This window comes from Thermobia domestica, chromosome 3 (genome assembly GCF_964235325.1).
Source record: "Thermobia domestica chromosome 3, izTheDome1.hap1.1, whole genome shotgun sequence".
Classification (NCBI taxonomy): Eukaryota; Metazoa; Arthropoda; class Insecta; order Zygentoma; family Lepismatidae; genus Thermobia; species Thermobia domestica.
This window is the reverse complement of record NC_137456.1, coordinates 68,326,995-68,352,835: the sequence shown is the minus strand read 5'-3', so window position 1 is coordinate 68,352,835 and position 25,841 is coordinate 68,326,995. Positions and strand designations below refer to the sequence as shown.

Sequence of the window (25,841 nt, the reverse complement as noted above, 5' to 3'; positions counted from 1 at the left end):
ACAGTTATTAAAATTAAATATTAATGTTATTTAAAAAGTAGTTCACAGCAGACGAAAACAACATAATATGTAATCAAATGCAGTTGAGTTCGTTCCTCTAGTCACTGCCTTAACTTAGATTTTGGGGAAAATATTATTCTGGCAACACTGTGATTTTTATGGATGGAACACTGAAAATTCTTCAGGTTCATATTTTATGTTGTAGAATAACATTATCTATGATTGTGGTAAGTTGCATTTCATTATCTCCTTTCACTTATGAAAAACAACCAAAAGAAGAAAGGTAAATTTTGTATTGTTTTCAGTATGTCAGGTTCTTAAGAGCGAAGTTTTAAAAAACAAGTTGTGAGTTACGTAGTTCTTTGTTTATTATTATGTCTAATATGTTTACTACTGGAATTTATTTCCTGCGGACAGAAAATGAATAATCGAGACCTGGCGATAAATTTTACAGATAATTATTTCTCGTTCGTGACTTGCCATGGCTGATCTAATAACTATGATGCTAAGGTTAGCAATACAAATTAAAATTAAAAGACTAGGTAATGTTTTCTTTTTCTTTTTTCTTTTTTTTTTTTGTTTGTATGGCTGACGTCACAAGTCTGATCTCACTAAATGTATGCTTTGTGACGGTAAACCACAGTATTCAGATATTTTTTCTTTTTTAGCATGATTCTCACTCACGTGCTTAATTATTAACATTCTTTGGACTTGAATATCTCCCTTTAGCCCCAAAAGTGCATAAGGCATAAAACCCATAACATTAAGTGGAATCCGAGCTCAATACATTATACAAGAAATTGGAATGTTAAGAATTTAGCCATAAGGTATTTCTCTCTTTTTTTTTTCTAAAATAAATGGATTCATTCTTAGAAATAGCAATATAAAATAGAAACTTGTCGAGTGTTCTCCTTCCCCCGAAGCCTGTTAGTTGAATAACCATGTTGGCCAGACATGTCTGTCATTATTTTGAAATTATGAGAGAACGTGCTCTTTCCATTTATAGTCATATTTAATTAACACACAGTTGAAATAGCAGAACAATTATTGCATTACCTAGTCATAACAAACACATATTGTAATTAATTCGGTGTTAGAGTGCTTACCTGTGATGTGTGAGGACCTTGCTTCGATCCCCGGCCAAGTAAGTTTGTGGTGGACAGCATCGTGTCTGTGGGATTTCTCGAAGTATTTTCGGTTCCTTCCACATTTTCACTCCACCAATTCATCCACTATAATTCACTTGCCTTAATCATCCGTCTCCCTTAGCTTAAACGGCATAATCGTGAGACATTAAAATGAAATATTTCATATCTTCTTTTTTTTTCTTTTTTCTTTTTTCTTTTTTCTTTTTTCTTTTTCTTTCTTTTTCCCTTTTCTTTTTCTTTCTTTTTCTTTTTCTTTCTTTTTTCTTTTTGGAATTAAATGGACGGATTAAAGCTATAGTAGTGTAAGTCACTTTCCGAAAACAAAAAAAGATAGGCACAGAAACCAGATATACACTCATGTCCAAAATTATTGTCGCATGTCTATAAATATGTTGTTGTAGGAATATAATTTTATAATGAATTTGTCCGGTATTTCTTATAAGGTTAGTATGTGTATAATCGGCAAAGACATGTATGTGGCAAATTTCATGTCAAAAGAGCAGTAAATAAGAACAATAAAACGAAAATAAAACTTTCTTGTCCAATTAGGAACATTTTGTTTTACTCATTCTAATTTTCGTATTTATAATTCTTTTCCTATGAAATTTACCACAAATATACATTTCCCGATTATACACATAGTATAAGTATTTAAAATACCCTGCAAAATTATTATCAAATTATATTCTTACAAGAAGACAGTTATAGATATGCGACAATCATTTTGGATATGAGTGTACATAAGACAAACTGTTAACAGAAAATGTAAGTCAGAACTTCATTGAACTGTCAGCAGATGGGAGTGGAAGTTCGAGCGATAAACGAAACAGCTGTGTTTTGTTCCTGAATTTCTTACAATACAAATAGTTTGCTTTAATTTCTGGGAAATAAATAAAATGTGTCTTTCACCACTATAATTTTATCCTGTTCAAATAAAACAAAAAAATCACAGAACTTGATCTACATTCGTAATACAGTATATCCATTTATCCGAACTAATGAGTTCTGAACGTAATCTGGACATAAAGAAATCCGAATAACTGTAGTAGTAGTTCGTATTCATAAAAAGAAGGATAAGCTTATACGAGTAAATCAAAGGAGCCGATTCTGGGGGGATGAGGGCCCCCCAAAGCTCATGTAGACCCCTCACATTGTATTTATGAATATACAATATTTGGTATAATTTTAATGCAATTTGTCTTAAAATCCTCATATATCCCTTCTGCATCTGGATGGGCCCAACAAAATTTACAGAGAAATCGGCGCCCTTGGTGTAAACTATGAAGGAAATCCTTCAATCTGTATTCATAAAGATTCAAGTACAACCTTTTACTTTTAGAGAATAAGCATATCCTATTAGATTGATCCTTGTATCTCCCATCGAAGTAAAAGGGTATTCATAACCTTTACCTTTTACTTTAATTGAAAAGCATATCCTTGAAAAATTATGAGTCTGGTTAGTAGCAAACTCATCGTTGCAGTTAAATGTTTTGGGGTGTGATGGCGGATGTTAAACATTACAAACTCCGGTTACCTACACTTGTTCGTGATTTTAAACAACTGTACCGTTTTGAAGAAGACAACTTACTGAGGCTTACATATATATTTATTGGTGAAAATCCAGAAACTCGGGCGGGTGCGCTATACTCCGTACAAAAAATGAAAATATGTTTACGCTATCTCGCTGATCTCGGCTATCAAAAAGGAATCGGAGAGGAGCTTTATGTTAGTCAGGCTACTGTATCTCGGACTGTAAACGCAGTAGTTGACATCATTGCGCAAGCACATGAATGGATGAAGTTCCCTTCTACCAACAGTGAAATAATGGAGGCTAAACAGTTACGGCAAACCAAAATTAGGCTTCACACAGCAATTGGTGTAGTTGACAGTACCCACGTAGGAATACTGAAACCAAAATTCCATGGAGATGAGTACATAATCCGGAAAGGTAAACCTAGTCTGAATGTACAAGCAACTTGTGACGCTAGAGAAAGGTTCACGAATGTTGATGTTAGCTGGCCCTGGATCTGTGCATGATTCAAGGATATGGAAAAATTCACAGGTTAGGTTACTATTAAGAAACAAAGCGAATGTTACTACATATGGTGATAATGAATATGGGATGGAACCACGCCTCCACAAATCCTATTTCTAGTGCTGAACTGAAATATAACAAACTTTGGAAAAAGAGAGAGTAATAATCGAACGATGTTTTGGCCAAGTGTAACGTCGATTTCCGATCTTACAGTACGTTTGCCGTGCAAAGTTGGAAAATGTTCCACAAATAATTATTGCGTGTTTCGTGCTCCATAATATTGCAAAAACTTTAGGCGATCCTGATTTCGAGCCAGATGAGGAAGTACCGGAAGATGATGATGATCATCATCAACTCGATGATCGTGATGAACTTGCTCTTCGTTGTCAAAGACAAGAAATAAGAAGGAACTTAAGTGTTATTGTAAACAACATGTAATGATTACTATGGTATAACTAATCACACGTGCACATGAAGTTTAACTTTTCAAGCAGTAAATCTATTAACAAGTAGTTTATACACTTTAACTTCACAAGCAAATTATTTTCATCAGTTACTATATAGTTTATGAGGAAAATTTCTTATGCTGTATCATTTTCAGTTTTTTTTCGTAGTATTTTTTTAAATAAGCGAGCTATTTGTGTATGTAGATGCTCAATTGTTTTAATACCATTTACTTTAAACAATGAAGGATATCTTTGCAAGCATAAGGCAGTCATTATGAATACGGAAAAAAAGATATGCCTATACCTCTACCTTATACTCTTAAGCACAGCCTTTTACTTCAACCTTATATTTGGAAGGATATCCTTCAACTTTATGAATACGGCCTAATGTGTCGTGAAATAAACATTTCTCTAAGTATGCTTTTGTTTAATAAAAAAAGGTATTTGCCTAATATTCATCGATAACTGCTTCTCACCAAAAATTTCAGTGCTTCTCGCAATTTCTGAACTACAAGTGAACTTTTCGGATTTCCTTATAACATGAGAATAAAGTCATACATACAGTCTCTGAAATTCGTGAAATACCAACTTAGAATTACGTCAATATAAACTTCGAGAATTCCAATTAAAAGCAATTTTAATTGTGGTTTAAATAGAAATTTGAAGGAAAATTATATTTTAAGAAATAATACGACCAGTTCACAATTCAATAAGTTACTTTTTTAAATGTAACTTTTTATTGGTGATACGGATGACTGGAATACTGATAATTCAAGTTATAATGTATAATATATTGAACCATAAATGGACAAACCGTTCTAATTTTATTTAAGAACGAAAATCAAACAAAAGAAAAAAGAAAGTGAAAATCATTATATTCGTTTTAACATTGTACATTTTTCAAATTTTTAATTTAATTTTTGCCTCTGAAATTAAAGTTTTGCAAATATACCGCTTCTTCGATTTTTTTTTTTTTTAGAAAGCAGAAAAATTCTACAAAGGTGATCATGAAAAATACCCAAACTAGCTGAGGAATCGTAAATTGTAGGAGTTTGTAAATATTTAGTTTACTTAGTGTAAAAATTATTGCAGAAACTGCAATAGATGGGAGTGCAATTTGCAGTGATTCTCAATTTATTTCAATTCATTCATGCGTAATAGCAATCTTCAGGTAGTATTATCAATTCTTTCTCCTTGGTATACCCAACTATACATACTCTTATTAATAATAAAAATAATCAGGAATTTGCTAATAAAATGCACACACATATATATATATATATCAAAATAATGGTAATAAATAAATACCATTATGAGATTAACCCGCTTTGGGCCAGCTTTAGGTTATAGGATTGAAGAAAGTGGATATGTTAATTTAACACAATGACTACATTATCCTACCTGTGCTAAAGTTTGACACTTGGAGTGATGTAAATTGTTAAACTGGTAACGGTTAAATCAATCACCTGACATGTTCTTTTTAGTTTGAAATATACCGAGAACAAATGTAGTGTAAGAACATTGTAAACAGGTGACATCACTTCTACTCATGTAAATTATATATATATATATATATATATATATATATATATATATCACAGGTTCACAAATCATCTATCTGAAAGGTTAGTATAAGTGCCAAATATACCACTTAAAGCTTTAAATTACTGCTACAAATAATTTAAAAAATAAAAAATTTTCAATGTCATTTTGTTAGATATTTAGAGCATTGGAATGTTACCCAAGGAAACGTGCACGCTAAAAAAAATGAAACTCTGTTCCCACCGGACGGCGTAACCTCCAATGCTGCTATCTTTCGGCTAGCTTTGAGCATAAAACAAAAAATGTAAACTAGAAATTACAGTATTACTATGGCTAATCAGATGCGCAGATTTTGTGGTCGCTTTGACACTTTTGCTAAATCATTGTTCTTTGCAATTTAAAGTTTGAATAATTGTCTACGAATAATATAATTATCATTAAAATGAAATCATTAAGTATACGTCCCGCGATTATGCCCTTTAGGCTAAAGGAGGTGACAATTAAGGCAAGTGAATGTTGATGGAAGAATTGATGGGATGCGAATGTGGGAGGAAACGAGAGTACACCGAGAAAACCCACGGACACAACGTTGTCCATTACAAACTTATTTGGCCGGGAATTGAACTAGGGAGTCCACACACCAGAAATAATCACTCTACCACTGAGCCACCGTGCCTCCTAATACAGTTACCAATACTAATACCTTAGTGGCTTAGGTTTACCATGCGAGTTGAGATAATACCAACAATACAGGGAATGCGTTCCGACTTCAACATTCCTTCGTTCATCCACTTAGTTTGAGCGCCAAGGAAAATTCTGCTGGTTTCCCCTTCCGGGCCAATATGTACTTTCAAACGGTAACACGTTCAGGCCGTGTGTATCGGAATTGATACACATTGGTTTTCCTTCCTGGTCTCTGTAAAGTTTGAGACAAAAGGAAATTGTCAACAGACACAACAATAGACTACCTTTCTCAAGGTCAAGTTGGCCCTAAAGGGTAAACATGATGATTTTGCTTTGGCCCTCAATGGAGTCCCGACTGTGTATGTAAAATGATACACGCGGCCCCAGAAGGAAGCCCTGGGTGTATCAATTTAGATACACACGACGCTGAATATGTTAACACTGCCGCGATGCTATTATGTCACTGCTCATCCTCGACTCTATGACAAACCGGTTATACGAAACATATGCTAATCGCAAAACCGGACCCTTGATGTCAAAATAACATACTGTTATTGGTAGTCATGCTGGGACCACTGCTACCAATTTAATCCAGATCAATTTTTAAAACGATGGTATTAAAATTGAATTGTGTTAATACCATCGTGTTTTGCTGTGTAATACAGGTCAATTTTCAAACGTTAGTGTTAAAATTGAGTTGTGTTAATATAATCGTTTTTGCTGTGTAATACAGCTTGTATTTGTCACAAAACTGCGGAATATAACTGAAGAATCATTATATGAGGAAGAGTAGATCTTTTTTCATGCAGTGTACCACTCACAAGGGACATCACCCAGGTGTCCGGCTCCGATTTCAATGATTTTTTTTCCTGATAGAGGACAATGTATACATTATTTGTGATGACACAAATTTTTGCCATGGCGCAAGTTTTCTATTATATATATATAATTTCTAAGAGTTGTGATGTAGTTATTAGAAATTACTGCAGAAGTTCATTACTACCCGTTGTAAACGGAGTGTTAATGAAAGAACAACAATGTAGATACATGTAAAGTCTAAGGGGAAGTCGTATGGTAGCTATGATCTTGACGGCAGCCATCTTGAAATCCGCCATTTTGAATTAAGGTCAAGTTTTTAAAATGTGAATAGGGTAATATGATACATAATTTCGGGCTAGAATTTAATCGGGAAGACAATGGTGGAGTTAGCTTTAAGATACGCCCATTTGAAGAAAAGTTACAGGCATATTAATTGCTTATACTTACTATGTGCGTAAGTCTCTTACCTCCACTTCTAACCCGCGTATTAATGATAATAAGTGCATAAAAGCTTCGGTAATACCTATTATACCTAGAGGCAAGTGGTACGGTAAGGGTAACCTTGACTTCAGCCGTCTTGAAATCCGCTATTTTGAATTAAAGTGAAGTTTTGAAAAATGAAAAGCATAGCATGTAATACCTCATTTTAATAGCAAATTTTCCCAAAAAAGTCAATGGTATGCTTATTTTTGTTCTATAGTTAACCAGTATGAATTTAAGACTGCTTCTAATGTGCATCAAACGTCCATTATTCGATCTTTCAAATTGGAAAAACTCCCAATTTTCACCGCATGTTTTAAAATTCCAACTGGCACTTTGCAATTGTTGCCATGGCTCATGTTTTCTAAATTTATTACATTTTTTAAGAGTTGCGATTTGTCAGTTCATGAATAGTGTTGGAATAAGCATCCAGCAATCTTTCTGAATTTTGAAGACTATATTACCGAAGCTTTTATCCACTTATTATCATTAATACGCGGGTTAGAAGTGGAGGTAAGAGACTTACGCACATAGTAAGTATAAGCAATTAATATGCCTGTAACTTTTCTTCAAATGGGCGTATCTTAAAACTAACTGCACTACTGTCTTCCCGATTAAATTCTAGCTCGAAATTATGTATCATATTACCCTATTCCCATTTTAAAAACTTGACCTTAATTCAAAATGGCGGATTTCAAGATGGCTGCCGTCAAGATCATACCTACCATACATCTTTTCCCTAGGCCTTATATGTATCTACATTGTTGTTCTTTCATTAACACTCCGTTTACAAAAGGAAGTAAGGGACTTCTGAAGTAATCTTTAATACCTACATCCCAACTCTTAAAAATTATAAAAAATAGAAAACATGCACCATGGAAAAATTTTCGGATATCACAAATAATGTATATATGTCCTCTATCAGGAAAAAAAATCATTGAAATCGGAGTCGGACAATTCGATGATGTCCCTTGTCAGTAAGGTCTGCGGTAATGAAAGAGAGAACCTGCTCCGGAATCACTGCTCTAAATTTGCCCATGAATGGGAAATCCCGTGCCAAAAGGGACTAATTACATTTTAACAAAATTGAGATAGAGTGGTGTTTGTGTTGGGTAAAACTGAATTTTTTTTATCATACCAGAATGCACCCACACAACAACTTACTCCAACAGTTCATAAACTGAAGAAACTACAGGCTTGGTTCATTCTGGCACGATAAATATTTCAGTTCACATCACAAATGAATCGCTGATTTGAAAAACGTCGTAAGTCAATAATGTCAATAACGCCATAAGTCAATGATTTGTGACGTTTCTCGACTCAGGGACACTTGTTGCAGCTCGATATTGCACGAACTACTAGCGTGACTTCTGACATATCACAACCCAACGGTGTAGGTACCCTTCAAGAATCAAAGCTGCATGTAAACTCATTTTTGGCATATGACTGACTTATGACATTTCTCTAATCAGCGATTCAAAGTCATTCTATCTCAATTTCGTCAGAAATGTGATTAATTCACCTTTGAAAACGATTCAAAACCTATAGGATACTTCTTGCAAACATAGACGCTTGAAATTTAGCACAAATGAATGAAATTTAACTGTAAGTGAAGTACAAATATCCAAAAACACCGAATCCCCCACCCCCGAGGCAAGGGATTAAGGGAAAAAGGTAAAATTACATATTAACTTATTACTATTAAAATTATATATTCATTAAGTTCTGAAGACGATTATAAACTTTCAGCATCCTTCCTGTAAATATGAAAACTTTCATGTCTGACAAGGAGAAGACACACTTTGGTAAATGAACTTCGGGGCCATTTCTTGCGAGGTGGTAGTGCACATTTAAAGAGTTAATATTACAAACTGGAAGAGCGCAATGGACTAAAGTGACGGAGCAAAACCGTCTTAAAGTTTTCTACTCAACGCATATATCGTACGACGCGCAAACTTATCAAGTTATGGTGTGGCAGAGTGAGAAGAATCAGCGACTCAAGTACCAACATTCAGTATTAGCAAAGGGGATTTCCCCCCTCACCTCCTTTGTAAATCGCACGCTGTCAACAGATGTAGACACAAAGCGTCAAGAACATTTATTACACAGCGACTGTCGTCAAGGGCGCCGATCATGGGGGGCCGGAGGGTCTATCCCCTCCAAGCTCATGCGGGCCCCATGTATTTTTATGAATATGTATTTTCATATGTATTTTTTATTGTTACATATATTGTTGTACGTATGTATTTTTTATGAATGGGCCTCCCAAATTTACAGAGAAATCTGCGCCGTTGACTGTGGTAACCATAATACAACTCATGATATCAGTATATTTATGGAATAGATTAAATTTTCTTGCTAGTTAGTATGGAACATTGAAAGATTTTACAAGTGATTTTAAAATTTCTATTGTTTTATTCATTATAAACATATGGTAAATTAATATTTTATTTATAGTTACAAATGGTTACTTTATTAGTTGAAGCAAAAAAGAAAACAAGGATTGATTAGAACGGAAATCGAACCTTGGACCCTTTGCATATGAGTTGCACACTTTACTCATTCTGCTACGCCATCATTTGATAAATTTGCGCGTCGAACAGTATATGTGGCGAGTAGAAGACTTTTGAAGACGGTTTTTCTCCCTAATTTTTGCCCATTGTGCTCTCCCAGTTTGTAATATTAACTCTTTAAATGTCCACTACCTCCTCGCAAAAAAAATGGCCCCGAAGTTCACTTACCAAAGTCTGCCTTCTCCTTGTGAGTCACTCAGAAATACTAATTCAAACACAGTAGGATATTTCCAGTAAACAAAGAGTTTGAAATTCTACACAAATGTAAGTATTTGGTATAATTAAAGATAAAAACGTATAAAAGTCAGCTTTACTTGTTCATGGAGAATAATAGGATACATTAAGATACATTAAAATTGCATATTGGGTCGTTGAGTTGCTGTAGTTGAAAACCAACAAAAGACTTAGGCCTATAAGGTACTTCCCATAAACGAAAAAATTCTGTACTTGACAGGGATAAAATAAGAATTGAATATTCATCACTATCACTATTTAGTACACTAACTAATGGTCTACCTGTCGCTTTAAATACAGGGTAAATCATTGTAAATGCTTTTCAAATAGTAGCGATATCCCACTAAAAAAAACATAAATGTGAAAAAGAGAGTCAAGTTCTCGCATATTTATCACTTTGTTGCACCAGAAAAAGAATAGATATCTGAGACTGTACCAAGTTTTATTGAAGTCCGAAAATTGAAAAATTAAATTTGTAACTTTAGTGCAAAATATAAGTTCTACACAGTATCACCTCGAGAGGCTTTTGTCTGGCAAGTAGCAGATTTCAGATTCCTTCCCATTTACGAATGTCCAGAACTTGGCATTGTTTCGGATTTCAATTTAACAAAGTGATAAATGTACAAGAACTTGACACTATTTTTCACATTTATGTTTTTGGTGGAATGAGATAAACATGATGAAGATGAAAGATGAAATACAGTGCGTGTACGCCATATTCAGTCATGAAATTAAAATAAATAAATAAAATGCAGGTTAGTTCTGTTTTGGGGCGACTCGAAACTGATGGTTACATAGTGAAAATCCAGTGTTAGTGCTGAAGTCAGACATAGCGCTAAAATGGAATCAAATGAGGAAGATGGTCAGGCATGTGATATGTATGAAAGATATTGCGTTCGACATCAGTAGGATGCTCATCAGTTTCGAGATGTAGCGCGAGGAGAACATTTAACAGTGTATACAAGTACTTAAAGAACGTTAGTCTTAGCATCAGCTTGTAGAGTATCGAGAAGAGTATAATGGACCTGAGACTACCAGATGAGAGAGCATATACAATATTTTAAGCGGGTATCGGGGAGATGTTAAGATGAGGAAAACCAACATATTCATATATCAGAAAGTTCGGAAATGGCAACCTTAACGGGACTGTCATGATGTTCGATTATCATTAAACGGTCATAGAATTTCGTGGAAAGACTTGCACCAAGCGATATCTCCAAAGTTAAGATAGGGTTAAGGAGCATTTTATATGTATTCAGTTGCAATGAAGCGTTTAAACTCCAATTGAGCCTTCTGTGATATTTTCGCTACGTAGGTTTCCCAATTTCAGTGTTGCCACAATCCTAGCCCTGGAGTGGGCTGAAAAATAGTACCAAATTGAAACAAAAAGGGCTGAATTCATTACATTATACTAGTTGTAATGCATGGCTCTAAAAGAGTAAAGTTCTAGAATACTCCTCCCCTCTTCCAGGAATCTAAGTAAAGGAAGTGCTCTTTTTAAAAATTACTTTTAAAAAAATATCCAAATAGGAGGATCCCAAACAACCATGGAAGTATATGAAGCTTTTCTCATACATAGGAAGTAAAACAGAGTCCGCAAATTAAAAGGGAAAACAGTTATCATCTTCGGTATATATTGTAAGGAAACCAAACGCGCCTCTATTTCAAAGTGACCAATAAACCTTAACGGTATTATGGCTATACATGAAAACACATAAAACGAGGAACAAATCAATCATCTCCGAGTTCGCGTGTAAACAGTACGTTATAATAAAATATTAAAATATAAATTATCAGGATGCGCAATTTAGCGTCATTTGTTTCCCGGTATAGTTTGAATTAAGAATTTTCCACACAGAGTTCACGGCGTTATGCGATGCAACGTCACAGAATAAATGTTCATCATTTTTTAAAGAGTCCAACACACAGTATGAGTAACGTGAGATATAGGAAAAGTCTTACTGACACTTCTGAAAATGTGAATTTGTATTCGTTAAGTAGTGCTGAATTGGGCAGAATTGTACCAACTTTTTCAAAAACGGGGCTGAAAATGCCAGCGTGGTACAACGGGCCGATGATTGAGAAAAAGGGCTGAATTTGGTACAATTGTACCAAGTGTGGCAACAGTGCCCGATTTAGTTTATAGAGGGAAAAACAACCCCGAAATACCTGGCCGTAGATACTGATGGACAGACTTGTTTTTGAAGGCTCATTACAATTTTGTTATACAAAAAAGAGCAGTCAAGTAATAAAATAAAATATTTATTTTCAGTCAGCTAGTGTTAGCAATCAAATCCTACTCTAGTCAAAAGTATCACAAAATGAGATCAACTACGTTATTATTCTCCTACAATGTGCTATTTGTATGTATTTTGAAAAAGCCACTAACCTTATTGCTGAAAGAAATAATAATATTACATATCACAAATTGCACATTACCTTTCTACCATCTGTTATTATAATTTCGAAACAAAGTAAAAAAAGTTTTAGGTTTACGAATTACCTAGTGTGGAAAATTGAATAAGATTGTAAATATAGATTATTGAAGAGTGCGAGGAGGGGGACAAATCCATTATAATTATGTAATTCCATTTTTAAAAAAAATAATTCCACTTTTGAGGGAGCATTTGATTCCCTCCTTTAGTCTTTGCTTACGCACATGGAAGCATGAATAACACAACAAAACCAAATAACACGTTTTATTATTGATGTAGTAGCTATACGTACATGAGTGATTTCAATGCGAGATTAGGTTAAGGTTATAACAGTAGTCCTATGAAGTGGATGCGAAAGGTCAACAACTTTTCATAGATTTACTCATATCTCTAGAGGCATAACAATTTAAAATAACCAATTGACTTGAACAAAAAGTTACATTAAATTTTTGTATGTTTCTCAATGTTTAATAGACTACAGCTTTAGGAAAACGGCGTTATAAGAAATGCCTGCATAACCAAGTCTAACTAGCTACTAATAGATAGTACTATGAGCACCAGGGCCGGATCCAGTATTCTCTGAGGGGGTGCACCAATAACTTACCAGTACATTTGAATTAAATTTGAGTTTTCTTAAATGCTTTTAGGCATCTATGATGTGAATGAGAATTCCTTTGGAAATGCTAAGTGTTCCTTCAACCTTCAGAAAATTGACTTAAACTACTGATTTGGCAAAACTCACTGCTAGCTTCTCACTTTAGGTAGTGTATATTTACGGGTGCACGTGCATCTTTCCACCACCCCCTAAATCCGGCCCTGATGGGCACCAAATCTAGTGGAACCAGAAAAGATTCGCTTCCCCCCAAACTTAAGTTGGACCTCCCAAGATCTGGATATCTTTATTTGGATTTTTGCTTGATATCTGACAACGAAACCTACAATAAACGAACGGTCTCCCTTAAAATTATACAGAAATTGACGCCGCAGGGTAGTACTAACTAACATATAGTTGAAGTTTGTCATATCTGTGCCTAGGGAGTTGTCAGGAGGGGCTCAGCTCCAATACGATCACCTTCAGCCTTCCTGAAACTTTCAATTGTATACACATATATAAATGCTCAAAAATTAAACAGTTAAGAATGTAAGATATAGCCTACTCAACTTAGCCTCCCCTCCCGCAAAAGAATCTTGTCTTCCCTATACCGTTGTGGTCTCCCTAGGAGGCCGGAGTTGGTACAGTACTTCTGGTTTTTTCTCAGTCTTTTCAGTTTGGGACCAGTCCAGAAAGGATATTAAAGTTTGCATGGTCCAGAATTCTAGACATTTTCTTCTGTTTTCTTTATACCTTTCCGCTTTTTCTTTTCTTTTTTTTTCTTTATTTCTTTTGTATTAGCAGGGTACACTTATATGCTATAAGATTCTGCAATAGTGATAATATGTTTGCTAAATGTAAGAAGCTTAGTCTAATATGAGAGCTTCAAGAGCCAAAACATATACACACGCACCTTCAGGACCCAGCATAAGTTGAGAATCTACGTTCGAGGTTTTATCTCATACTTTTTAAGTACCAGAAGTCTGAGAATTTTAAAATAAAAGTATGTATAGGAACAACTAGTACCATGAAATTTGTCTGTAAAGGAACCTGTTCTCAAGATTTTATTGAATCTAAACTTAAATTTAAGTTGTGATTGTGATTTTCTTCATAATAGAAAACTCCATAGCTCCACTAAAACCCGGAAAGAAAATTAGATTATCTAGTTTTAATTACTCTAATTCAGTTTTCCGAAGAGGTAGTCAATATATTTGTGTCCAGTTAATTTCTTTTTCTTGCAGGGTTTGGAGACAGTTGCTGATATGGCGCGGGAGAGAATAGCCTCTAGGTTACGACAAGCCAGGGACGGGGTGGGCAATCAGGAAGCTCTTTCCAGACTGTTCGACGATATTTTTCAGGTAAAAAAAAGTCTTTATTTTTCTTGATTTGAAATTTAGCATTCGTTTCCGCCATTCAGATACGAGTTCTTAAATAAGATCAATGTGATGTCTTAACCGCAACTGCGTGTAGAGAGACCATGCTATCCTTTGAAGGCCGATACAAGCAAGGCTCGTCTCATGCATCTCACAGCATGAGGATATCTCTTGACCCTAAATTCGTATTACAGTGGCTCATATGTTATCATTCGAAACCGAAGGAGTCCGAACTCGTGAGTTCGAAAATCACATTCACTTGACCTCAAGCTCACTCTCAGCATAACGTAAAAAATTGTGTTGTGAGTATGAGGTCAAGTAAGTGCAATGTTGAAAGGACGTTGTAACCGTGAAAAGAAGATTATTTTGTGAATATTCGAGTGAGCATGATGTGGAGATGAAGTTTAGAGCGTGAGTTTGTACGTGGCAATGAAAGAAATAATCACTGAAAAATCATAATCATACCCGTGTTCGATTGTATGATACCATTGATGTTAGAATTGAGTTCATATTTGATCAGAGGGCTTTGTAGTTTTGCATTCATTTATGGGTTAAGTAGGTCGATAGATTATTAAAATTTCATAAGCTTAACTTCTTCAGTTTTAGCTCTTACCTTATATAGAAGCTTCTCAGTTGCGGCAAGTAACCTGCTAATAATGGCAGAATACCTACGATGATGATGAACATATACATTGTCCAGACCTCAATTATGATGTACTAACTAGCATTTAATCTCCCGGTTTGTTTATATTTTTCTCTACTTGATTTAAGTTTAAACCCCTTTTTCAGCTCTGTTGTTGTCATGCACCACATGAGCTTTCGGTTCGAGTCCAACGGAGGGGAGTGATGAGCTTAAATCTGATGTTCAACGATGTCCCAAAGGTGTTCAATTAGGTTAAGATTGGGTGAATTTGGGGGCTATTACAACAATCAAAATTCACAACTGTTCCCTGAGTCGCTACATCACAACATTGGCCTTGTGACAAGGAGTGTTAATCCTGCTGAAATATGTAATTCAGAGCTTGGGAGATAGCTCATTTGAATGTGTGTACATGATTAGGAATGACCTACTGATAGGAGCAGTCATTAAGCCCTCCACATGCACTATCGAGCTCATGGATGACCATGTGAAGGTTTCTCAAATCCGAGCCACAACCAGCATGACGTCTGTCTACTGTCACATCTCGAGCGGTTGTTCCCTGGAAGACGACGGATCCTGGTCCGACCATCGATGTGATGAGGGCAGTATCATGATCCATTGGACCATGCAATACTAAGTAATACCATTGCTCGGCGGTTCAGTGCCGATTGCACGTGCCCCTTTTAATCGTAATTGATGATACCGTGCAGGATGTCGGCTACGGAAGTCCATATCTAACAATGTACAGTGAACAGTGTGGTCGGCCACACTCATGCTTTGTCCACTGTTAAAGTCTTCTGTTAATTGTGTCACAGTTTGCACCCTATCTTGTACTAATGTCGATAGTCAACGGCGTCCGACATCTTTAATGAAGTGTGGCCACGTCATGCCTTGTGGTTTGTTGCTGATTTCACCTTCTTTTCCCTACCTTTGGAAGACACTAACTACGGCAACAAGCGAACATCCGACAAGTAGCGCTATTACCGAGATGCTGGTTCAAAGCCATATGGCCATCACAATCTGGACCCAACCAAACTCTGATATATCGTCGGCTTTCTCCAATATACAAGCATCGCACTGGCTGATCGATTGAGATCTCTGTCACCGTCTGGCGAACGGTTCTGTTATGCTCCCTGTCTCGTAGGCCAGCTCAAGGATTTCATTCAAAAGTAGCAGATGATCATAATGTTTGGTTGGTAAGTATACCTCGGCTTATATACGAGGTATGTCTAAAAATGACGGACGTGCCAAATCACAAACTTACAAATTAAAGTTGATTTTCTTCAAGATATTCCCTCCCCTCTCTGTACACATTTGCATACGAAGTTTCCATTACTGGAAGCAGTTGTGGAAATCTTCGGGTGTTACCGTCTGGAGTACCGCTGCCATTTTCTGCTTCATCTTTTCCACAGTCTGAAATTAAGTTCCCTCGACGGCGGATTTCACTTTGGGAGAAAGAAAAAAATCACACGGTGCAAGCCTGGCGAATAAGGTTGATGTTGCAACACTGAAGTTTTCTTTCAGCTGAGAAGATCTTTTGTGAACCTGTCCAACAGTTTTTCTTTCCAATCCAATTGCAAGTAGTGTTGCCAATTCATACTCTAAAAAGTACTACTGTAATTGCGTGAGAGGCCTCCTCCGATATGTACATTTAGTCTCACAATTTCAGCACTAACTATTACTTACATAAATTATTTTACATTCGAAACAAATTTCTCCTCCGAAGCGCATGTTCAGATGGTCGTGCAGAGTTTCGCAAACAGACTCTTTATCGATGTTCACCATGTGTGGTATCATTCGAATGCTGACCCTGCAAGCTTTACGTACAATGTCAGTCACTTTTGTCACATTGGTCTCTGCTGTTGCTGTGACGACACGGTCTTTCACATCATCACGGTCTTTCAACATCATCATCAACGTTCTCACATCACTCGCTGAAGCATTTGTGCTAATCAAACACTCGCGTACGTGACATTTTATTATAACCATACACTTCCTGCAAGAGTTCCACACACTAACTCGGTTATTTCTTTAATTTCACAAGGAATTTCCAGTTAATGCACTGCTCAATTTTCACATTTGCTACCGTATTCTTCCGACAACACAATTGCACACTTCTCTTCAATTGCTGCTCACAGACTAAACCGACTGAATGCGTCAACTCATGTATATCATTCTCTTCTCAAAGGTTCAAGGTTGCTCTGAGTGCATGCGCTCCCCATTGCTCCACGTATACTACTGACGAGTTGCCAGTCCTGTTATTTTTTTTTTACCCAAGCTTCATACATTAATTTTCAGACCTACACGAGGCTAAGATGATATATATCTTCGTTTTCCAGCAGTGATCTCATAACGTTGCCTAGCAAGCTTGTATTGTCCTCGTGTACTATTTGTGGGAATTGGATTAACACAGATGAGGCAGAGGTGTTTATTTACATTCCCATAAATTCTAGTGTCACGTGTTCTCACAGAAACAGTAGGTTCAGATATCCATTGCCTGTTCCGGTTTACCTCTAAACTGAGATGAACAAAATTACTAGCATTCGTGTGCTTTTCAAATCTATAATTGGCAAGTGTTGCATTTTCCACAGTTGCTCGAGGAGGACAATTTATACACGTGCATTTTGACAATTTGTGTCGTACGGAGAACTTTCAGCAGAAAAAAATTCGAATGGAGAAAGCGAGAGAGACAAGAGAAAGAGGCCTATCCATTGAATTTCGTTAATAACAAAAAACTTATTAAACATTGAGAATGAGCTGCTTTTCACCACTACGTAAAAGTTTCACTTGTGTTTTACCACAACACTAGCATAACCAGGATTAATTCCAGCCATCTATCAGACGTGAAAGCAGGACACAAACATACTACTGAACTGGTGCCATAATCACTGTAATCACTGTAATAATAAATGTAATATACTCGATTGCAATCTTATTAGATAATCTGTGTTACATTTTTAACTCTTATAATAATGATGCAGTTCTATATTCTCGCTCCTCAATAACAGTAATAAATAACCAGTTGTGAATGCTCCTAGAGAATTGCCAGAACGAACTTAAAAGGAATTAATTTTTATGCTCATTTAACAATTCTTTTAATATTACCCATTTATAATTTCTTTGAGTACTAAATTTTTTCTATATGTTTTGTTTAACAGTTCTGTTAAAACGTTCTACGATATGTTGTTTTACGAATACACGTGTTCCAAAATGAAGGGCTCAAAATAGAAATATTCGTAAAATATCTCTCTATTACTTACGGTTCTCGAGATATGGCTCATTAAATCTCTCGAAATCAGAACTTTTTTTGGCCAATATCTGGGGAACGGTGGCCAGTTGCCCAGTAATCACCGGTTACTACCGGTATTTGGTACGAAAATATTCACCATCCTCTTAGGTATTGATCAACATCAGTACTATCTCTCTATGGCTTACGGTACCCGAGATATGGTTCCTTAAATCTCTCGAAATCGAAAGTTTTTTTGGCCAATATCTCGGGAACAGTAAGAGTGACGCAGAAAATTCAAACACTTCTTTCACATAGTTTTTGATGCTCTATCTAATGGAGGGCTCAAAATTTGAAAAATTCGCAAATAACAGACACATACACACAGACATAAAGAATTCAGTAACGACCTTCTTAAGTTCGTTGAAAGTGGTGAAGTACAGCATTTTGCGGAGGAATGCGAGTCGGTAGGTCAACTTTCACGCGCCGTTATTTATCGCGGTAAGACCGAACAGACAATAATGAATCCTAACGTTGCATCCTTATTACAAGTATTGTTCATTTTGATTTTGAATTTATTTTTGTGTTTTAACGTAGTTAAACCAACACCAAGGTCATCAAAGACAAGACATTCTATTAACATGGGCTCCAAATCACGACCTTGCTTCAATCTAGGCAGTTAGCGGGTACGTAAATAATCAAACAAAAACAAAACTTTTAGTATAAGCTGTTCTCTGCTACACATTATTGCTTCGAAGACAGCGGTACCACAGGACCACGTCATCGGCTTTGCTTTTGTAGGAGCGTGTTTGAAAAGTAAGTACCGTTTTGAAAATAAATATACTAAAACAGATTTGTTGAAGCCAAATTTATTTTTACATGACAGAGCATACCTTAAACTATTTTTGGACATAGTTTCCATCAATGTTCAAACACTTGTCATAAAAAGTGACCAACTTGTTCGAAACCTCCCTCAAAGTAACATCCCCGCCAGTGTCCGGCAAGTACGCGCCGTTTCGTTTGAATGCCACCGCCGCGCTAGTGTCGGCGCTCCGCGCATATTTCACTGGTTTATTGCCTCTCCACTGATGCCAGTATGGTTGAGTTGTGGTTATCTTGTGTAGAGTGGGAAAAAACGCTGTGGAGTTATGGTTGTCTTCCCTGGCGGAATGTTTCTTTGAGGAAGGTTTGAAGAAGTTGGTCTCCCGCTATGACAAGTGTTTGAACATTGGTGGAAACTATGTCGAAAAATAGTTTAAGAGTCTTCATCCCGGCGAAATTAAAATACCGCTAATTTTACAGTAATTATGTGATATCTTCAAATAGATAAAAGATAATTGAAATATGGAACAAGAGCGCCCTAGACAATATTATTTTGCGTGAGGTACCGTTAGCACAAGTCACCTAGTCCGTTTTCAGCTGTTTAGGAACGCGAAAATCAATGCCGATTTTCAAAATGGCTCGAAATCGAAAGCAGATAACTGAGTCATGATAACGGTTTCTCATGTAAAATAATATTGTCTAGGGCGCACTTGTTCCACATTTCGATTATATTTTATCTATTTGAAGATATCACATAATTACTGTAAAGTTAGCGGTATTTTAATTTCGCCGGGATGAAGACTCTTAAGGTTGTGTTCTTTCATGTAAAAATCAGTTTGGCTTGAACAAACCTGTTTTAGCATTTTTTTTTCAAAACGGTACTTACTTCCGTGACATGCCTCGTATATACTTGTATAAATTCCGCATTTCTTGGACAATTGTTTATACAGTACTTACTAACTACTTCCTCATTGACCCCACTTAACATTTCAAGACACATTTTGAGTAATTATACCACCTTTTTGAGGACATCTCTCAATAAGATACGTAACAATAGGAGTTGCAGGCTTAATTTTTTTTTTTTTTAAAAATAATATCCACCAAACGACGAAATTATGAAAGACGTGTGAAACAAATTATGATAATTTTAATGAATAATAAACCATGCAACAGCTTTTAATTATTTGTCTGACCTACATAATAATAATTTTCTTGCATCCGTGTTTTTTTCTTTGTTTCTTTTAATAACTTAATTGCAACAGCTAACAGGAAAAGTAATACTAATTATTTCTCCTTGTGGCTACATGGAAATGCAATATGCCGTTTTAATTACTTTAAAAACATTATTATTTCAGTAACATATACTGTATATGACTGAGTTCTTGGCCAGCTGTCCATAATCAGCTATATAACATTCTAGTCAATAATCAGTGTGACTTCAGAACCCATTTAGATATGTATACACTGAAATTAAATAACAAAATACACTTAAGTATAAAATAGTCACAAAACTCTGGTACTTAACCTAAACGAAACAAAATATAATCTTAACATTTAAATTCAAAATCTTATTAGAGTATGGCGTAAAAAAAATACGAGGATGAAATGTATGGGAATCGGCAGATCTTATTAAACTGCACTAAATAATATGGTGATTGTAAATCCTCATGCGCGGTTTTCGAGAATACAGAAGAAAACGAAATTTAGTAAACCTACAGTAACAATTGATGCTGCACATTAATCACACATCACTTACAGGATGTCCCATAGAAATGTGCCCAGTCTTTATTGTGCTATCATTAGGATTAGGATTTAGAAATTAGATTTCTGGGCTTTCGGTATCTATGGCCATGTTGGCCTGACACACATATGAGGGATAACGTCTCTCGGCGAGCACACTGTCCGGGAAATCGGGGAGGAAAAAAGGAATGGGAAAGGATGGAAGCGGTCTGGAACTATTATGTTGGGTACCATCCCGGCATTTGCCTGGTGTAAATGGGGAAAACCTAGGAGAAACCTCTCTCAGGATGGCTGGTCTGAAAAAGCTGTTACACCTTTTCGACCGAGTGCTTCCCCACCGGAAATCGAACTCGGGACTTTTATTGACCTAACATTCAGATGCATTTTGTTTTGTCACAAAATGTGTAAAAGATTTGCAGAAAAGACTAATCTACTCCATATTGCCATTAGCTTTTGTTAGCTTATTCTACTAGTCCTGCAAACATGTCAGTGAATACCTTAATCAAAGTTAAATATGTGTGTAATAGCCAGTTAAAGTGTGAGTACAATTTGTATGGGACACCCTGAATTAAGACGAAACTAATACTATATTATGACATATGACACTGTTTGGTTAAATGAGATATAGTCCAAAATTAGGCTTAACTCCTCAATTACCGGTATAATTTTTATTTAATATCGTGCAAAGACGTTATATCAGAGATGGCTAACCGCGAGCGATAATTGTAATTATAATGAATTATAATTAAATTTACAATTCAATTTACCTTTCCAACAAAACGAGGTAAACATTTACAATTTAAAATATAATTGTTTCTATTGTTACAGATTCCTATCCAGACATTGAAGGCTGTTGCTAACTTGATGGCCAATCCAATAAATATCATTGGTGAGAGAATTTCCAAAGCAGGCAGTGGGTTGTTGGGTCCAGCTTCAGTGAAAGTGGTTGTCCCAACAGTTGAAACTGCAGAGAAAAAGGATTCATCATCTGTTGACACCGGCTCCACCTCGACAGAAGAGGGAACAACTAATGCTTAAGAAATGAAAATAATTTGCATTAGTATATATATATATATATATATATATATATATATATATATATATATATATATATATATATATATATATATATATATATATATATATATATATATATATATAACTATAAAACTATTTCTCAATTCCCTGAAATTTGAACACTTAGAAAACAAAAAAGGATGAAGCCTATACTTAAGCTAATACAAGAAATAGAACAAAATAGATAATTGTAGGGTTCCTCAACCTATTTTATATCACGACCACCCTCTTATTACATCTTTTTGTCAGCAACTCAGATACGTAGTTTGAAGTTTGTAACAAGCTTTTCGACTATTGCAGCTTAACGCTTAATTGTATTTGAATGTGCAGTAGCTTTGTTTGCATTTGTCTTTCGTTTTAATATGAACTTCTTCACTAGGATCATTCCTACCAAAATAAGACATTCGAAACAATTTTTAAAAAATACACTTTTCCGCTACTTGATTTTAACTACAGTTATCTTTTTCACCTACCTTCGCAGCGACCACCCTGAGTCTCGCCCCCCAGGTTGAGAAACTTCTTTTTTTATTATTGTTTCTCTACAGCAGAGTAATGAGAAGTACATGATACTTTGCTATAGGCCTTATTGTTCAACAAACTAGAAATGTCAAATATTTCAATCGTTCAATATTCGATTTCGATATTCGGCAAAATATAGAATACAAATTTCATGAAAGATGGAACTTCGAACTAATAGTTCGAATGTAATTTTTCTGCTTATGAAAAAATAGGCAGTTTATGTAGGTAATTGATATAGGGTTTAATCAATCAAACCTGTGAACTACAAGTCATTTAGTTATCCGTAGCTGAAAAAAATACTGATTAAATTAATACAATCGTGCACAATGTTCACCTTAACGATGTTGAAAGTCGGCGGCATTTTTGGTCATTATCAGAGTCATTTAATTTATACAAGGAATTATTATTTATAAAAGTAAACTAGGATTTTAAAGTTTGATTTTACATATTTTTTATTCAAATCTATTTAAATATCCCTTATTTTGTGAAAATTAAACTTTGCTACATCTAATTTTAATATTATTTAATAATCAAATTTAGTTCTAAATTTTATTAACTTTAGAGTCTATATCATGGAAATTCACTGGACATTAGCAAGGGACATTTAGCTACACTTAATGAACAAAAATAATTAAAATTCCAGTCAATTCAACAGCAAAATAATTTCCCATTTAAATCAATGGGCTAAAAAAAGGACGAAAAGGACTTAGATACCCAAGCATTGACGTCAAATTAATGTCAATAAAAAGTACTAGAGCCTTTCTATTTCAACTGTACCCTCGGAAAATATGTGAAACATTCTTCAGCCCAACCCCCGCCGCTACCCTCTTACGGAGGAAACGCTCCCTTTGCTTTAGGAGAAAGAAGTGAACGATCTCAGCTGTGTTTCCAATTTGTCATTCAGTCGTGAGTTCTTGGCGAGTGAAGATTGTAGGCTACTTAGAACGACTAACAAGACAGTGTACAGCCAAGCCCTGAAATAATAATATAATGTGGCAACCCTGTCCGTATCCAACTATTGAAGAATCTCGGCCACAGCACTTTATCCCTCTTCTTTTGAGGGACGCACCTGAAAATATATATCGACAGCAGCGCAAGTAAGGGCACACTTGAGATAGTCAGGCACTAGCGTCATTTTAGATTATGCCGGGAGAAGATTGTCTACTGACATGAGTTTCACAATTTTTCGTTAGTATCTTATAGGCCCCACAATTTATTAAAAATCATTTGTCAAATTCGGGTTCCGTCCTTGGCGTCTCCAATTGACGCCCTTGAAAGCAGATAGGTGATTAATCAAACTTACCGTAAAATTAACTTTAGAAATAGAACACTATTTTATATTTATCTTATAACCAATTGTGGTAACATACCAAGTCACTGAGAACATTCGGATGAAGTAGAATATGCTCTTTATTATACGACTATAATTTAAGCTCTCTATATAAATTAATCTCTTTCTAATACATAAGTAAGGAAACATATTGTCAACATCTAAAGTTCACGGAAAGATGAATATCTACAATTTTCTTTGAAAAAGGATAGCAAAATGTTGAGTTATTTAATGTTATGCTATGACTATAACAATGCTGTTTACGTAACGGACAACTTAGCAAAAGGTATTCGTTTATCGTCTTTGTTGTGTCATCTGTTAGTTTCTAAATAAAATATGAATACATTTCTATAAGTCATAAAACGTAGCATGTACTGAAACTAAATAATCACAGTTAGATCTAGCAAATATATCTCAAGTAAAAATAGCATGTATACTATGTGCTTTGTGACCGTGCTTTAACAAGTAAAGTTCGGTAGGTGGTAATTCATTTAAAGAAATACAGATAGACTGAAGTATTTTCAATATCTAATAATGTTATTTGAAGACTGTGTTACTATATTTGAACCAAATGAACTAGAAATGAACCGAAATTAATACAATACTCTGATATTTGTGATTCTTGCGTGTGTTTGTGTTGTATGTGTGTGTGTGTATTAGGCACGTAAGCAGGAATTTATTTCGGCGGCAAGATCAAAGTTTTTCGGATGGATCCAAATTTAATATGAGGATAAGTTATATTACAATTTGTAAAATCACCCCTAAAATTCATAGGAAAATCGAGATTTCGTGTGTGGGGGAGAGTCTGGACCCCCATTACCCATCCCGTGCGTACGTCAATATTGTGTATGCAACAGTGATATTATAAAGTACAGAACCTACTACTAAATTGAAATTCGAGCCACAAAAAGATTATTGCCAACACAATTTGAATTTTACACCATTGTCTGGCAGAGGCAGCCTCTGAGAAACGGGAAAATAGCACCATATGAAGATGAACAATAGAACTATTTTCGTAATATATTCTTTGGCAACTAAATTTTCACTTACAAAACTACACCGGTATGTGACAAATTATAAAATTGGTCCATGATTCGTTAAGGGGGTCCAAAACTACACTGGACCTCTTAAGCTAAGCTAAGCTAACCTAACCTAACCTAACCTAACCTGACCTAACCTAGCCTAACGTAACCTAATAGGACCTAATATAACGCTATATCATGCAATCAAACGAAAATCAATAGAAAGAAGTGGTGTCAAAGACACTGGACCCCCTTAACGGAACATTGACCATAAAATTATATGATTATCTTTTTTGTTATTGCTAAAATACTTCTATCAAAAATTAATATATTACTAAGTAAAGTAGAATAGATTATGTACAGGGTCGGATCCAGGATTGTCTGAGGAGGGTACACCAATAACTACTAAAATAACTAATCACACTGAAACTCCTCAAAGTGACATGAAACTATTTTTACAATGCTGACACAGAGCGGGAAGGGGAGGAGGTTGAGTATTTTAAAGAAGTCGCAAGTGATATGCAGGAAGAAATGTTATTCTCGCCTCTTGGCTTCTTTTTCCATCCCTACTTGACAAATGTTATATTATTATGCTTGGTGAATCCTTTTCCTTCAACCTTCAGAAATCCCAAAACGGAAAAACAACGACAGAAAGTTTCGGAAAGTGTTGATATTTTCACTGCTAGCTTCACATGTTAGATAGTGTATATTTCCAACAAGGGGGGGGGGGAGAACGTGCACCAGTGCACCCCCTAAATCCGGCCCTGGTTATGTATATTTATTTTTGATAGAAAATGTAGTAATTCTGAGCTCCATTTCAATAATAATAATAGTTACGTCACAGACTTTTATCTGTGCAATATGAAAACAACATATTGAAAAATGCAATATGGAGTTAATTGATACATTTTATGTGAATAAAGAATTTTTGTACAAATTTAAAGTATGAAATATATCTGTGTGTACATGTTTGTGTGAATATTGTTTGTATAATTATTTGTGGATTTAAAAAAATACACGTTAAACCAATTTATTTTATGATTTTTAAATGCCATTACCTAACCTTGATATTAAAAGTGGAGTAGGCCTACCAAGGGCTAAGAT

At 35.3% G+C, this 25,841-nt stretch overlaps 1 protein-coding gene across 1 annotated transcript in view; it reads left to right on the top strand.

The window, feature by feature from the left end:
* LOC145681450 (uncharacterized) overlaps positions 1 to 21,846 on the top strand; it is a 53,929-nt gene extending 32,083 nt beyond the window's left edge. Inside the window, exons 3-4 of the mRNA XM_081753093.1 lie at positions 14,230 to 14,346; positions 21,618 to 21,846. Of these exons, the coding sequence (XP_081609219.1) occupies positions 14,251 to 14,346; positions 21,618 to 21,827 (306 nt within the window). The 5' untranslated portion in view covers positions 14,230 to 14,250 and the 3' untranslated portion in view covers positions 21,828 to 21,846. The remainder of the gene's footprint in view (positions 1 to 14,229; positions 14,347 to 21,617) is intronic.
* Positions 21,847 to 25,841: the final 3,995 nt, after the last annotated feature.